The 17,304-nt window shown below is 45.1% G+C and overlaps 1 protein-coding gene across 3 annotated transcripts in view; it reads right to left on the bottom strand.

The window, feature by feature from the left end:
* COL15A1 (collagen type XV alpha 1 chain) overlaps positions 1-12,282 on the bottom strand; it is a 128,190-nt gene extending 115,908 nt beyond the window's left edge. The window contains exons 1-3 of one of the 3 annotated variants that reach the window (XM_007968605.3): positions 11,841-12,282; positions 11,370-11,487; positions 11,192-11,280 (exon numbers count right to left, since the gene is read on the bottom strand). In XM_007968605.3, coding sequence (XP_007966796.3) covers positions 11,192-11,280; positions 11,370-11,380 — 100 coding nt within the window. In that variant the 5' untranslated portion in view covers positions 11,381-11,487; positions 11,841-12,282. Of the gene's footprint in view, positions 1-11,191; positions 11,281-11,369; positions 11,684-11,734; positions 11,760-11,840 lie in introns of those variants that run through there. The other 2 variants (XM_007968607.3, XM_037998199.2) reach the window with 2 other exon arrangements.
* Positions 12,283-17,304: the final 5,022 nt, after the last annotated feature.

Below are 17,304 nucleotides of genomic sequence, written 5' to 3'. Positions count from 1 at the left end.
CTCTACTCTTATTTTCTGTGGGATAAAATGGTTGTAACTTTCCTATGCTGAAAAAAGCACAGTTTAACTTTTCTTTCATGAAACATTCTATTCTTGACATATATACTATAGGCAATGCCTACTCTCACCCTGCTCCAGCCCCATCATCCTGCAGTGGATGGCTGCAGGGTGGTCTTTCAGTGTGGCTGGAGGCGCACATAGACTTTGCTGGTCAAGGGTTCATAATGCTGGGTTTTCACTAAGATCTCCACAGTCCCAGGCTTTGAATGATTCATTCATTAACTTATTCAAATGCTCATTGTGTCCATTTAGTGCCATGTCAGATGCTGGGGAAACATGGATAAATAAAAACGGCTTCCTGCCCTCAAGGAACCCACAGTGATGTGGGAGCAGTGAAGTAAGGAGGCATGGAACTGATCACCAGTGACAGGCCTGAGTGATGCTCACTAATCCTTAGAGTAGGAATTGCCCTAATTTACAGATAAGGAAGACAAGAAATCCCTCTCTAGGACTCAGCATCACCACCTTTGAAAGGAAGCAGTTGGACTGCATTGGTTGTTCTCAGCCCTGGCTGCACCTTAGACTCCAACCAGGAGATTTTCAAACCTGCTGGTGTCTGGATCTCACCTCAGATGTATGAAGAATCCCTGAAGAGCTGGAGGACTGGGCACCAGGTCCCCTTGGAATCCTCAAAATGATTCCAAAGTACTGGAGGGCTGATGACCACCAAGGTCCTTATGACATGAGCTCTCACATTCTAATTTCCTGAAAAACCCTCTTCTAGCTCTTCCATAGACACGTGCAAAATGGATGAGGGAAGGAGAAAGGTGGAGAGGGAGTGTGGGAGGGGCCCTAAACTCTTTCGAGTAAGGCCACCATTTGGAGAAGGATGCTGGCACTGTTTGTTTACCTGTTGTCATTTGCTCCTTTTGGGTTAGAAACAGCAGTAGTAGACAAGGCAGGGGGGACTTGGCATTCTCATATGATGTTGCAGGGAGTATAAATTATTATTGCCTTTCTGAACAATGCAACAAAAGCCTTAAAAATGGGCATGCACTAGACCCAACTATTTGTTTTAGGAAATTGTGTTGTGCTAGGAAATAATTGCAGAAGTAGTCAAATATGAAGCTACGAGGCCACGATCATCACAATGGTGTTCACAATAGTGAGCAATGAGAAACAGCCTAAAAGTTTACAGGACAACCAAACAATGAAATACTATTACAAACACAAAAAATATTAGAGAAGAATATTTAGTGTTCCAGAGAAGGTGTCTAGATGATTGTTAAGGGGGAAAAAAGCCATCAACTAAATGCAATGTACGGAATGTTCTGTTCATATTATGATCTATGTGCATACTTAGGGGTGGAAAATAAACTTGAAACATAGTTCATCAAATGCTAGCAGGGTTTATCTTTGAGTCACAAATAATATGTGATCTTTTAAAACCCCTCTTTTTGGCCCTAGTTTTGATAATAACTATGTATTATTTTTATTACCAATTTTTTTAATGTTATTGAAGAAATGAACCTCTTACAAACACTTCTCACATCCCTCTGCCTCTCCCGTCTCCTGGTGGAAATGGACATCCCTACTTTGGTAGTGCAGATGCTTGCTTGCACTGCGTTAGGAAACTCAGGACAAGCTCCTTAACATGCAAGCCAGCTTCTGCACACTGTCTCTATTACTGGACTATGAGTCCCTCCAGGATGGGCACTGAGTCTAATGCAGCTCTTCAGCCATCCTGCCACCCACTCCAGAGAGTGCCTGGGACAGCAGGAAGCCAGAAATAATAGGAGGAAGACAGACATCTGTAAGAGTAGCCATAATACAGAACAGACAGACCATTTTGAAGACTTCAACAGAAATTCCCTTTGGGAGGAAGCTAGTCACAAAAGACTGCCTAGATGGGAGGGGGGTTTTAAGTTGGACCCCATCTGAGTCCCTCAGTGATGGGAGGAGTAACTCCTAGAGAGGCCTAAGCCTAGGCTGTTGCCTGCAAGCCAGACTCCAGCCAAGCTCTCCAAACCCAGAAAGGGGTTTCCTGGCATCTAAGGTCAAGGGTCGTGGTCACTTGAGAGAGATACCAGAGCCCTCAGAGCAGTTTTTTGTCCTGTTCAGTCCTTGAAATAATCCATGGCATGCAACAAATATGAACTGGATTGGACTGGATTTGGATGGGTTGGGTTGGATTGGGTTGGATTGCATTAGGTTGGGTTGGGTTGGATTGCATTGAGTTTGATTTAGTTGTATTGGATTAGATGGGTTGAATTGGATTAGGTTGAGTTGGGTTGGATAGGGTTAGGTTGGGTTGAGTTTGATTATAACGGGGATAAAGAGTGGGCTGCACTCATTTCGTGACCCAGGCCACCTGTCTCTCCCATTAGATGTTGACCAGGAGGAGGGCTGGACCTTCTCCCAGGATCTGCTCTAACCCTAGACTTTTCCTCTCTGTAGTTTGGATAGAGCAGAAGAAGGTAATCAGTCAGCAAACCTGGCTCCTTCCAACAACTCTGATACCACCTCAGCTCCCCTGGGCTCTGTGTTGACAGCAATAGGTCATAACCCACAATCGGATGCTTTCACTTTGAGGTCTTATTTGCTTATCCATTCTCCACACCAGACATTAATGCCTTAAACTGAGTCTTATTGTAAGATTCTCTCCTTTTTACAACCCTCACCTACGCACTACCACTGCTATACTCCCAGTATCTAATTATATTATGCAGAAATTATGGAATAAGCCAACCTATATTAAAGAATTGATGGCTTAATGAAGGAGGCAGGCAGGGGTAACTTATCTTACCAGACTGTAAAACATACCACAAAGTAACAATCATCAAAATTGTGTGGATTTAAAATGACATACACATATTAACACAAGAAAGTGACCAGTAGTACAGAGATACCAGAAAAAAAAGTATATCATTAAAAGAAAAAATATTATATAATAAGATATCACACAACAATGATGGGCAGTACAATGATGGTACAATAGCTCACACTTTAATTAGTACTTTGGGGAAACCTGGGGACCACTTTGGAAAAGAACTGGCTTTAGATTATGCAGTAATCTGGCCAGGTGTGGTGGCTCATGCCTGTAATCCCAACACTTTGGGAGGCCGAGTTGCGAGAATTGCTTGAGCCCAGGAGTTCAAGACCAGCCTGGGCAACATGGCGAGATCCTATCTAAAAAAAAGAGAGACTATATCCTAATCTATGGTTCCTTTTAAGTGATCAAGCTGTAGATATTAAAAGAAAACTGGAAAATCAACTTACATATTTAGCTAGAAGAAAAAAGATAAATGCACAACTTTTGACAAACTGAGAAATCAGGAATAAGATGAGTAGAGAGAAGCTGGAAAATAAATGTTTATCCAATTAATATAATAAGAAAGATAAAGAGCAAAGTAACATTAGTGTGAATTCCAGCCTAACTAGTTATTACACTATTGAAGAAAACGACAGCCCAAGGTCACCCTATAGCTGACAAAGCCATGGAAGAATTGGGATGACTTACGCACCACAGAGGACATAGTAAGTTGATGCATTAGATCACAGGCTAGACTAACTCCTTCATTCCTTCTTTGATTCATTGAAAAAGTATGCTGAGTACCCACTTCACGCCAGTCCTGTACCTGGGATCCCTGTTCCAGGATTCAGAGTTGGACAGGCCCATCCCTGCCTCATAGAACTTCCCATGTAGCAGGGGAGGCAGGCAACTAATGTGTGGTCACAGTACAGTCGGAGGAGCCCTGAGACCAAGAGATGCTCATGATGCCTGGGAGAGAAGAGACAGCTTCCCAGAGCAGAATCTTAAAAGGATGATTTGGGGATCGCCAGGTACTGTGAGGGAAAGGCATTTTTAAAATGGTACTGGTAGCCAGGTGGAGTGGCTCACCCCTGTAATCCCAGCACTTTGGGAGGTCAAGAAGGGTGAATTGCTTGAAGCCAGGAGTTTTAGACCAGCCTGGGCAACACAGCAAAACTCTATGTCTACAAAAATTTTAAAATTAGCTGGGTATGAGGGTATGTAATCCAGCTACTCAGGAGGCTGAGGAAGGGGGATCCCTTGAGCCCAGGACTTTGAGGCTGCGATGAGCTAAGATTGTACCACTGCACTACAGCCTAGGCAACAGAGAAGACCCTGTCTCAAAAAATAATAATAAAATTAAAATAGCACTAGCCTATGCAAAAGCACAGACGTGGGACGTTGCATGTCCCATTCAGAAGCCTGCCAGTGATTTGATGCGAGCTGAAATCCATAGGGACTTAGTGTTAGTGGAGGAAGGCAGGGTCCTCTGGGGCCAGGAGCATGACTCCAACCCAAGTACAATGAGAACCCAGTGAGGACAATTGAACTAGGAAGCATCATGATTAAATAAGAAAAATCCATCTAAATACATAGTAAGAACTATCCAACCAGTTCTGTTCTTTGATGGGTGAGTTCATTGAGGGGAAATATTGCCAAAGGAAATAATCCAAAAGAAAAAGGCCATTTGTCTGAAGATGTCCCAGCAGCACTATTTATAATGATGACAAATGGCTAAAGTCCAGTTCTGGACAAAGTGGCCAGCTCTGGACAATTGTCTTTTGGGAGATGGAGACTGGAGGCCAATGAGGCAAAACTTCAGGTGTGACTCCTACCCACATCTCTCTCACTCAGAAAAGCATGCCAGACTGCCAGGGAGCAAAAGTGGTGTGGTTAAAGGGAAGTTCTGCGCTGCTCTAATTCATATGCTTCCCATTAATATCAGAATTTCTCCAGAGAAGATAGTGGCCAAGAAGCACTTGAAAAGATGCTCAAGGTCATTTGTCATTAGAAAATTGCAAATGGTCCAGGCACGGTGGCTCATGCCTGTAATCCCAGCACTTTGGGAGGCCGAGGCAGGCGGATCATGAGGTCAGGAGTTCGAGACCAGCCTGGCCAATATGGTGAAACCCCCGTCTCTACTAAAAATACAAAAATAAGCTGGGCGCGCCTGTAGTCTCAGCTACTTGGGAGGCTGAGACAGGAGAATCACTTGAACCTGGGAGGTGGAGGTTGCAGTGAGCCAAGATGCGCCACCAACTCCAGCCTGGATGACAGAATGAGACTCCATTAAAAAAAAAGAAAAGAAAGAAAGAAGGAAAGAAAGAAAGAGAGAGAGGAAGGAAGGAAGGAAGGAAGGAAGGAAGGAAGGAAGGAAGGAAGGAACGAAGGAAGGAAGGAACGAAGGAAGGAAGGAACGAAGGAGAAAGAAGAAAAAGAAAGAAAGAAGAAAGAAAGACAGAAAGAAAGAAAGAAAGAAAGAAAGAAAGAAAGATTGCAAATAAAAACCACAATGAGATGCCATTTTATATCCACTAAAATGGCTATAATTTTAAAAACTGAAAACAATCATTGGTGATGATGTGCAAAATTAAAGCCCTCATACATTGCTGGTGGGGATGTAAACATGGTGCGGCCACTGTGGAAAATAGTTTGGGGGTTCCTCATACTTGAAACACAGAATTATCACGTGACCAGAAATTCTGCTCCTAGATATAAAGAAGTAGAAACAGGCTGTCAAACGTCTGGATAGTTGTATGCAAATGTTCAGAGCAGCACTATTCACAAAAACCAAAATGTAGAAATAGCCCAAATGTCCATCAACAAATGAATGGAAAAACAAAATGTGGTGTGTGTGTGTGTATGTGTATATATATATATATATAAAAAATGGAATATTAGTCATAAAAGGCATGAAGTACTGACACATGACACAACATGAGTGAACCATGAAAACTTTATACTAAATGGAAGAAGTCAGATGCAATAGATCATATACTGCATGATTCCATTTTCATGAAATATCCAGAATAGGCAAATCCATAGAAGCAGAAAGTAGTTTAGTGACTGCCAGAAGCTGGGAAAAGAGGGGAATGGGGAGCGATTGATTAATGCGCATAGAGATTTCTTTTGGGGTGATGAAAATGTTTTGGAACTTGATAGAGACGTTGATTGCACAGTATTGTGAAGGTACTAAATGACACTGAATTGTACATTTTAAAATGGTTAATGTTACATAATGTAAATTTCACCTCAATAAAAAGTAAGTCTGGATATCTAAATGGTCAACAAACATATGAAAAGGTCATTCACTTAATTAATAATCAGGAAAATGGAAATTAAGGCTACCGTAAGATTCAAATATGCACCCGTTAGAAATGTTGAAGTTAAGTTCAATGACAAGACCAAGTGCTGGTGAGGATGTGAAGAAATGGAGGTCCTCATTTCTTGGTAGCTGTGTAGATCTGTACAACCATTTAGAAGACATGCTGGCAGTGTCTACTCAGTTGGGGGATATGCACAGTCTGATTCAGCACTCTACTCCTAAGTATAAAACCAACAGAAATTCATGCACATATGCACTGAAAGAAATGTACAAGAATGTTCAGAGCAACACTATTACGTTAGCCCAAAATGGAAACAATCCAAATGTTGGAGAAGAAAGGATAAGTAATATATGCTATGCTAATGCAATGGAATATTACACAGCAATGGCAATGAACTACAGCCACATACAGCAGCATGAATAAATCTCAAAACTTATTATTTATTGAAAGAATCAGACACCAAGGAATAGATTCTGCATGGAAAAAGTTCAAAATTGAGTAAAACAGAACTTCAGAATTTTGGGATACGCACTTAGATAGTAAAACTATTTTAAAAAAGCAAGAAAGTGATGACTATTAATGTCAAGGTAATGGTTACCTCAGACAGAAAGAATGGAAAATAAAACCACAGCAAAGGGGTTCAGGACAGCTTCTGTGGATTATCCTATATCTTCATCTGGATTACATAAATATTTGCTCTGCGATAAATCATTGTACTATACCGTAACTTTAGCATGCACTTTTCTGAATGGATGTTGTATTTCACAATAAAACATTTTAAAGACAAGCAAATAATTTGCAACCATCAACACTTTATTAGCAAGAGCAAATTACTTGTGACACCACCATCTCTACCTAGACAATAGCCCTCTTATCTTCTAAAATATTGGGTATTCCAATGACACTGAAATTTTACCAGGAAAAGGAAGGATTGGTGCTGTCCTCTAGCTCAACCCTGACCACTGGAGACACAAGAGGCCATGTGGGTGACACCCACTGACAAGTGTCTCTTTAAACAGGATGGTGTAGGAGGATGGGGTTGGCCGCACATGGGACATTCTGAATAGTAGATGAGAAGAGCTCAGGAAAAATGGCATTACAGTTGTCTGTGGCCCTTTCTTTCTTCCTGTGAACTATGACCCCCTTGGGGCAGCTGTGTGCCCAAATCCTTTCTGTACCCAGCCAGCATGAGGACCAGCACAGAATGGGTTTGTTGAACTGAACTATGTGAAATAATCAAACCTCAAACTAGAAAAATATTATTTTGTTTTGTTTCCCAACATTTTAAATGAGGACTATAGAGATGAGTGAATCTTGCCTCTCTACTTCATAGATGGGAAAACTGAGGTTCAGAGTAGGAAAAGCAACTCATCCAACTTCATGGAGGAAGTCAGTGATTGGAACCCAGGTTTTCCAGTACCTGAACTTGTGCTGTTTTAGGGCATGAGGGCTATCAGGAAGTTTACAAAGACCCACTTTTTAACAGATCAATGATCTGCAAAAATCCATATGCCTGTGTTCTACCCCTAGCCAAGGAGCCCTGTCCTGGGCCCACAATGGCATTCAGGGATGGGAGGGAGAGTCGATCCAGAGGCTTGGAGGTGCAGGAGGAACTCGGGACCCATTTTCTGAGAGAATCAATGCCCTAAGAGGCCAGCAGCTTTTAAGTTGTGAGCTGTGTGCCAGCTCTGTACCAGGCTGGCTATGAACCCCACTGTGAAGCCCCACCAGATTTGGTGCCTAGATGCTCTGGGGAAATGCATTCTTTTATTTAATAAGCAGCTTTATTGAGGCATAGCTTACATTCCATAAAATACACCCATTTAAAATGTATAGTTAGATGATTTTAGTAAATTTACAGAGTTGCACAACTACCAGCACAATCCAGTTTTAGAACATTCCCTCAAAAGTTTCCTCATCCCCGTTTGCAGTCATTCTCTGCTTCTGTTTTCTGTCTCTGTAGTTTTACCTTTACAGAAATCTCCTATATAGGGACTCTTACAATGTATTGCTTTTTAATGTCTGGCTTCTTTCACTTAGCTTAATGGTATTAAGTTGTATCCATGTTGTTGTAGCATTGATCAATACTTCATTCCTTTTTATTGCTGAGTAGTATTCCATTAAATGGATACACTTCATTTTGTTTTTCTATTCACCAGCTAAAGGATCAGTTTATTTCCAGTTTTGGCCATTATCAATAATGCTGCTATGAATATACATATGAGTTTTTGGGTGGACATATGCTTTCCTTTCCCTTAAGTACTTAGGAGTGGGAAGTGCTGGATTGTAGGGTAAGTATTTATTTAACATTTTAAGAAACTGCCAAATCGTTGGGAACATGCGTTTCTGCTCATAACAGCCCACTTACAAACATGCTTTCAGAAGCCACGCTACTTAAGCATACAGCATAGTGGTTAAGAGTACAGATCCTCGAGTCAGACCCTCTGGGCTCAAATTGTGCTTATATTACTGAAGGCTATATGCCCTTGGGCAAATGACTGTGCTTTAGTTTCCTCATCTGTAAAAGGGGACAAGACATGGGGTTGTTGTGATGATTGAGTGAGTTCATTCACGGCAGAGCACTTAGAACACTGCTGGTTCATAGTACTATCAAGTCTTGGCAGTTGTTTTTTATACCCAGTTGAGCAGTGGCCCTATGGAAGGAACAGCACCAGCCCTGAAGTTCACAGATGTGGGAGGGCTATTGTGGATCTACCCAGTTACAGTCATGTGGCCTTGAGGAAGTCACATCCCCTCTGTAAGATACAGCCTCATTTACTTCTCAGCACTGCTGTGTGGTGATTCCAGGAACTTGGTGAAGGTGACATGGTGCTTTGAAGACTGCACAATGCCATGCAGATGCAATGGACTCATGTTACCATTGTGACATTCAGATTGTAGGGCTCATTGGAGACCACGGAGCCCCTAAAGCCTTCTCCATCCATGAAGCTCCTCTAACTGCACACTAGGATGGTTAAGAGCAAGGACTCTGTAGTCAGACTGTCTGGTTCAAATCCCACCCCAGCCACTTAGAAGTCTTGTGACTTTGGACCTCTGCTTCTTCATTTGAAAAACAGAGATAATAACTGTTCTCAGTCCCCACCTCCTGGAGTGGTTATAAGGACTGCATGAATGAAATATGAACATGTTCACACCTCCACCTGGACACACGAAGTGTTTTATAAGTATCAGCAATATTAAGTTGCCTTAAAAATTCAGTTTGCAGGAGGACAGTTTACATTTTTAGGAATAGTTTCATATCCCCAAAGGGGCACTGAAAACCCATCAGCTGCAAATGGCTCTCCCTATACCCTTTCTCAGCTCCTGAAGGTTTGCTGGGCCTCTCTTTTTATGTTATAAATGGGAATAGGACTTTCTTTGTGAGAAACAACAGCCCTGACACTGAGGGATCCTAGAGACACACACAGGAGGAGAAAAAAACACCAAAGTTCCTATCCCCAGATCCCTCTTCCTTTTGGGAAACTGGAAGTTGCAGCAAAGTTCACAAAAGACCATGGAACCCAAAGCTGGCCTCTGCCACTGAGTTGGCATGGCCCTATATCATATGCAAAATTGCAACTTTCTGACATGAGCCATGGGGCTGAGAAGCTAAAACTATACTCCAGCTGCCCTTTGATCTGCAATAAATGCCAGGCTGGACACTCTGGCAGGAGAAGCTATCATCGGATTTGGGTGTTGTTGCCCAGGAGACAATGGGCTGTCTTGGGCTTCTTCAGGCAAACAAAGAGTTAACCAAGGCCACCTTCTCAGTCCGGTTTCTTTGGGCTGACTACAGGTTGCTTCCTAGACTTTCTCTCCCTTATTAAATTGAGGCTGTGTAGTAACCCTCCAAATTCAAAGGGGAAGGGGTCAGATGCTACAGAAATCATGGTTCTTCTGCAAAACTGCACAGAGAAAGAGCTGAGCAAGGGCAAGAGCCTGCAGACCTGGATTCAAGTCCTGGATTTGGACTGGCCACTTTCTAAGCTTGTCTCAACCTCAGTGTTATAGAAATACCTGCATTGTGATGGGGTTAATAGAAGCCCAAATCTCAGCACCATGCGATATACCTTTGTAAAAAACCACACATGACCACCTCCTGAATCTCAAATAAAAATAAAAATACCTGCATTGCTTTCCAACACATAGTTACCGCAAGAATCAAGCAGTAATTTCTACCACTTATTTTGTGCCTAGTATGTACCGGAATCATGGAAAGCACATTATTTCTAGTTTATCTAATCTTCACAGCATTTCTAGGAAGGTAAAATGGTCTAATTAGTCGCCTTTTTCAGATGGGGAAACTGAGGCACAGAGCGATGAAATCCATTGCCCAAGATCACCCAGCCAGCCACAATTCAAACCCAGACAGTCTGACCTTAACTGAGGCCCATTTTAACTTAGGTCTGCTTTAACTTAGATCTTACTATTCAGCCAACCGCCTGAGTTCTGCTGGAGAAACTGAGGTCCGGAGAACGGAAGGGATCAGATCACTGGCTCCCAGGCCACAGCTCTTTCCATCACCGGTGGAGCCACTGCCCATGATAGCGTGACCGCTTAGGTAACTCAGAGCTGGGTTAAGCGTCCGAGCAATTCAGTTCCGTTATTTCTTGCGCGGCAAAAGCCCCAGATGTCCCTGCTAGTGTTCATGCTTCGCACCTGTGTGCGGAGAGGCACCAGACCTGCCCTTACCAGAAGCCAACCGGTGCGCACAACCTAAGCGCTGGCGCTGGGTGCGCTGAGGCTGTTGGCGCTGGCGCTGTTTCCAAAATCTCTCTCTGCCTAAGATTGGAGGCTCCGCGCCCAGCTCAGACATCTCGGGTGCTCAGACAGCGCTTCACCCGCCCCAGTTGCCCAGCGATCCCATTCACAGCTATAATCCCTGCACTGCCAGGAGGTAGCCGCCCGCGGGACCGCCAGTGCGCACAGAGTGGCGAGGACTCCCTTTTATGTCCAGGAATGAGGCGCGCATCGCAGCCGCGTCCGCCGCCAAAACCAGCTTCCCCCACGGGTGCGGGGGCAGCCGGTGCCACCCTCAGGCCGGGTTGCTTACCTGTCGCAGCGCGGGTCTGGGTGACGGCAGGGAGGGGAGTGGAGACCGAGAGCAGCATCAGCAGACACCAGCACTGCCCGTTGTTCCTCCTGCAAGAAGTGTCCGAGGGAGAAAAGGTGAGGCGGGCAAGACGATTGGAGGGGCCCGGGACCCGAGGAAGCAGAGAAGCGGGTCCTACCTTGGTGCCATCTCGCGGGTCTGCGGAGCCCCGGAAGGCGCGCGGCGAGTCGAGTACAGCGTTGGAGTTCAGCAGAGGACGAAGGGGCGCTGAGCGCTGGCTGCCGCGCTCGCGCTTCCTGCAGGGAACAAAGGCGGCGCTCGGCAGCGGCGGTGGCGGCGGGCAGAATCCCGGCTCCCGGCCCGCGCCCTGAGTCACCCGCGCTCTGAAACCCGACTCCGCCGCGCCCTGCGCTCCCCCGCGCGCTGCGCCCCACCTCGGGCAGCGGCGGCGCACTCACGCCCCGGGGATACTGGCCTCCCTGGCCGCCTCCCCACGCCCCTTTCCCCCTCGAGCGACGTGCGCTCCCCTCTGCTGCCTCCAACCTTGACTGCCTTATGTAACCTGCGAGGAAAGCCCCGCGCCCGCGTTCGTTGGGGCAAGCAGGATGCGGCTCCCTCCAGCCCTTAAGTCTGTCCTGTTGGGACTGACCCTCAGAGAAAGCACTCTTTCACAGCCGCCGAGGGAATCCTCTCCACAGCCCAGGGAGGCTGGAATCAGTGATTTCCTTATATGATGGACAAGGAGACCGAGGCTCAGAGAGGTGGAGCGAATGTCCCAAAGTCCCAAGCTGCACTGAGTTCCTAGCTGCTGTGACCCACCCTGCACGCCTGACACATGGACCAACTTGAATGCCCAGGAATGGACATGCCTGGGGCCATAAGTGATACATACAACTAAATGCAACAGAGATAGCCCTAACAAAAGTTTTAAATGTACTGGATTCCAGGGCTTTCCTCCTTGTCTATACCTTGCCTGCCCCCTTCATCAGAATGTGAGCTCCAGGAGGGCTTTGCTTTGCTTTGTTTCCTGCCTAAAACAGCTCAGGTAGTAGGAGACGCCAATAAACGCTGGATGAATGAAGGAGCACAGTCTTGGATGAGGCATCACACCAGGCCCTGTGATGAGATGTGGGGGTCATGAACCAGGCTTAGCCTCCAAAAGCCCTCAGTGGGAGTGAGGAGGTGCAGGGCAGACTAACCCATTTGTTCAGAGCTTATTGCAGGGCACTAGGTAAAAGCGATCTCAATGGTCCCTTTTTATTATTAACACCCGGCACATAGCGTGAGATCTTCGGGTGAGAAGAGGCACCGCTGAAGTTAGCAGAGACCTGGACAGCTCTGAAGCCAGGGAAACACTAGGAAACTACCTGTCTTCCTGACACATCAAGTAGCCACAGTGGGCCGTGGCTCTGTGGTCAGTTCCTGTGTTTCATTCAGTTCCACTCTCTGGAGGACGGGTCACCTCTTGCCAAGTGAGTTAGCCTTGCAGAGAAGATGGCATGGGAATGGAGATAGCAACTAATGCTTACTTGGTGTGGATTATGTCCCAAGCCCTGTGCTAAATGCTTCAGCTGTGTTATCTCGTTTAATACCCACAACGGCCATGGAAGGTGGTACTGTCATGATCCCCATTTCATAGACAAGAAAGCTGAGGTTCAAAACATTCCAAGGCTAAAGCATGGCAGATGCAACACCCATGCTCCTCACCACTCAGCCATGCTGCCTGCTGGTAAGCAAGAGGATCAGACTCACTCTCTACCCTCAAGAGCTAAATCACAGGGAGACACAGAGCACTTGGACATGAAAGGGTTCATGCCAGCCTGGGCGGTGAGGGCTCAGAGGAGGGATGGCAGGGTTGGAGATCGGGAGTCTGGGTTCCAGTCCAATGCTGGCCCTGGCTGCAGGGTGAAGTTGGGCAAATCTTGCCCTTGGTCTGATTTTTAAATTTCTCCACCTGTATAATGGACACAACTACCTTGATTTGAATGGTGGCTGTGAGCCCCTTGTTGGGACCACCTACTGGTAAACCACAGTGCTCTCTGTCCATTGGATTTTGGCTTCTATTATTAGAGGTTGTGGATATTCTTCTCACTGGTACTGCAGCCTGTGGAGGGGGACAACTGGCAAGACAGAAGGAGGACCCTAGATGAACCTCTTAAGGGACTGAGTCTCCAGTAGCCAAAGCAGCTCGAGAACCAGGTTGGCCCCGTGTGGAGCTAACACATAAGGCAAAGTGCATCCCAACAAAATTGTCCACTTGAGGCCTCTTTCCTAATCTGTTCACATTCCCTGTGAATGTAAATTCTCTCCCACTGGCAGCCACTCTGTAATGGGCCTAACCTTATTTTATTATGATTCAGTAAACATAGGGAATTTGCTTTCATAATTCTACAGTTCTCTGTTGTTTGTAAAGTACCACATTAACTAGGAATATAATTGACTTTCTTAGAACTTATTTCTATACTGCTTAGAAAAACCACATCGGTTATGGCTACATAGTAGATCTAGGGTTCTGTCTGACACTTTTAAAACCAGAGATTGTGAACTGGCAGCCATGGGCTCAATTTTGTTTTGTTTTTTGTTTTTGTTTTTGTTTTTGTTTGAGATGGAGTGTCGCTTTGTCACCTAGGATGGAGTGCAATGGCGCAATGGCAGCTCACCACAACCTCTGTCTCCTGGGTTGAAGTGATTCTTCTCCTCAGCCTTCCGAGTAGCTGGGACTATAGGCACCCATCACCACGCTCAGCTAATTTTTGTATTTTTAGTAGAGACAGGCTTTCACCATGTTGGCCAGGCTGGTCTCAAACTCCTGTCCTCAAATTGATCCACCTACCTCAGCCTCCTAAAGTGCTGGGATTAAAGGCATAAGCCACCATGCCCAGCGTTCAAGTTTGCCCATAGGTATGTTTTATCCGGTCTCCTGGGTGTCAACCTCTAGATTAAATTAGCTAGCAATATTTGATAATTAGAAAATTGCACATTAAAATTGAGACTTCTGGATTCTTTTTGAAAGTTTGGAAAACCTGGCAACATAGGGCCTGCATTCTCTGTGCCAATAATTGATTGGCACTGAATAGAGGCTGCTGCCTTCAGCTAAGGCAGTACTGTCCAGTTTGCCATAGTTCCCACCACCGCCTATTGTCCCCAAAACCAAAGCTAAGAGTCAGTTGCCCCTTATTACAGCTGCACTCTGCCTTAGCATATAAGAAAAAATGGAATAGGCTGAATGCTCATGTTCCCATTAAAAATGGGTACCCAGAAGATATATAGGGAGAATACCATGCTTAAAGATGGGGGAGAGCATATTTCTACATGTTTAATATACAAATAAAGTGTGTACATTGAAAAAAATGAAAATGAAGGTGCCATTATGAAACAAACCTGACCTGCTCAGTTACATATACAACCTGAAGGGTGAAGGCTTGATTGTGATCCAATTTATCAGTCCAAGATACATATGCATAAGGCAACAGATTCCTTTACTACTCTTGCAGAGAAGTCCTATGTGCACATTTCATATTTTGTTGGTTCTGTGTAACTGATAATACCCAGTTCACTGGAATCTAAAAATGAAGTACCCCAAAGCACACCTCTCCTCTACAAATGGCTGGAAATAGACTCATGGTAAGGTTGTTGATTTTGCACCTATTTCTCCTGGGGAGCCAGAATATGTTCATATTCAAGAAGGGCTCTCAGTTTGCAGCTTGTCCCTGAACTCAGACAGATGAAGAACAGGGAGGGTCTTGGGCCTGGGAGCTGAAGTGGGGGCCAAATGGTCCCAGCTGTGGGTGTGGGAGGGATGGGGCAGGAAGCCAAGCAAGACATTTTACCTCCTGCCAGACCGTGTTTTTAGGGCTTAAGTGATTTCCTTCCATTCAATGTTAAGTTGTAGAAATAGCCAAGAGGAAGCTTCGTGTCATACCCAAGCTGATCTAAATTGTTTACCACCGTTCAGTGTAATCTGTGAGATTGAGATGTATGAAGACTGGGGATCTTATGTCCCAACTCTTGCAGGACTCAACTAAATTAATAGGCTGTTCCATTTTCCCATAATCTACCCAATGTCCCTGATAACTCAGTATCCAAAAGCATTCTCCATACTGTCTTAAGCAGCTGGAAGGGGCACAAAAATCTGTGGAAATCATCCAAAACTTTGGTTTTGGAAGAAGTTACCAAGAATATAGTACATTGTCATTTTAGACCTCAGTATATTCACCACATGGGTATAAGGCCTCCCTTGTGGAGTTGTGGTAAGAACGTCTACAGGAGGTAGTTAGAGCTTCCGTGCCATCTGATTTAATGTGCAGAAAAAGTGCAATAGATTTAACTAGCTAACTAGAATAGAATTTGCTAGAATAACTGAAGAGATAGCTGCCTTTTGGATACCCAAGAGAAAATAATGACTGTTTAAACCCACAACTACCTTCCAAGGAGGACCCATTTGTTCTGCTGAGCATCTTGATATGTTTGGTTATGCAAAGAAGGACCACGGGCTGAGACTAGAGTCATTGGTTCAACATAATAGAAAATGATGGATTTGAAAATCTGACAATCCAAGAGGAAAAGAAAAAGCGGGGAGAATGTATCAGACACCTCTTACGTGCCACTGCAACATCCTGTCCAGATCCCCTCCATCTTGATCATTTATGTGCCGGGTGGTTGTCTTCCAACTGCCTGCACCTGCATCCCTTCACCTGAGCACTTTCTGTGGTCCCTGGAGCCTGCTCTGCCCACAAGCGCAGAGGACCAAAAGTGCTGGGAAATTAATGGAACAACCCCCTTCCCCAAGCAGCTCTCAATCAGTGATGGTCAGGAGCTGGTGGATGAGAATCTCAGCCCCCTTACCCAGTTGGTGGGAACACCTGGGCAGGCACACATTCTACACTTCTATCCAGAGTTTACACAGGACTGAGTTCCGGTTTCCCACTGGGGTATTGTGCACTCACTCTTTATTGGCTGCCTCATTCCCCGTTCCCCTTCCAGTGCTTCTTAAGAAAACTGACCAAGTGAACTGCTGGCAGTGGAATCCTTGCCTCCAAGTCTACTGCTGGGGGAATCCAAATTAAGACAGCTGCTTGAAATTCCTTGAGTCTCACCTGTCTCCAGGGTCTTTGGCCACTTGTTCTAGCAGCAGTTGCCTCTGTGGAGACCAACTCTACCTGGACTTTCACCAACTTCAGGCAGGTACAACCCACAGCCCCTGGCCTCATGTCCACATTGAGCACCTTTCACTTCCACCACAGGGCTTCCTTGTTGATGCTAAGGCATGACATCCTCAGCACTATCCTTAGTGCCTGCAACGAGCAACCTGGAAGTACAGTGCAAATAACACCCTATGGGGCAAAATTTCAGCCAATGGAAGCCAGTAGATATATTTTTCTCCCTTCCTCTTCCAGATGCACTGTGCCAAGAAAGTAATTTATAAGGCATCTCAGAAGAGGGTCTCACAATGCTTGTGGAGTAATCCATCATGTTTAATGCCTCCTATGGGGCTCTTCCTCCTACCTTGCCTCCCTTTCCTTTTCACTTCTGCTCCCTAAGATCACACTCCCTAATGCCACAGAGGCACACAAGACTTAGCTTCAGGTGCTACTGTCTGAATAACCCAGGATGAGACAGGTGATGGAGCTTATCTCTCACCTTCCGATGCACTCATGCATCTTAACAGAGTATCTAAGACACTTGTCCCTTCCTGCTCACTATCTTCAGTTAGCATGATGTCACCAGTATAAGGGACCAGCAGGATAGTCCATGGCATGTTGGAATAACAAGGTCCTTATGGACTATATTATAATGAAGAGCTGTTATGACACTCCTGGGGCAAAACAGTGAATATATACTACTGAATTTGCCATGTAAAAGTAAACTGGTTTTTATCTTCCTTGTGATTCCACTTTGCCAGGTCACGTTGTATCCCACATGGCAAAGGCTATGTTGGTATATTCCAGTAAAGATACCCTATTTGGCATGGCAGCTGCAATGGATGCTACCATCTGGCCAAGTTTACAGAAATCCACTATCATCTGCCATAATAGATTTGGCTTTCGCAGGAGCCTATGCAAGCCAATTAATGGAACTGTAATAGGACCTACCACACCTGCATCATTTAAGTC

Source organism: Chlorocebus sabaeus, chromosome 12, assembly GCF_047675955.1.
Source record: "Chlorocebus sabaeus isolate Y175 chromosome 12, mChlSab1.0.hap1, whole genome shotgun sequence".
In the NCBI taxonomy this organism is placed as follows: Eukaryota; Metazoa; Chordata; class Mammalia; order Primates; family Cercopithecidae; genus Chlorocebus; species Chlorocebus sabaeus.
This window is presented reverse-complemented; position numbering and strand designations above follow the sequence as displayed.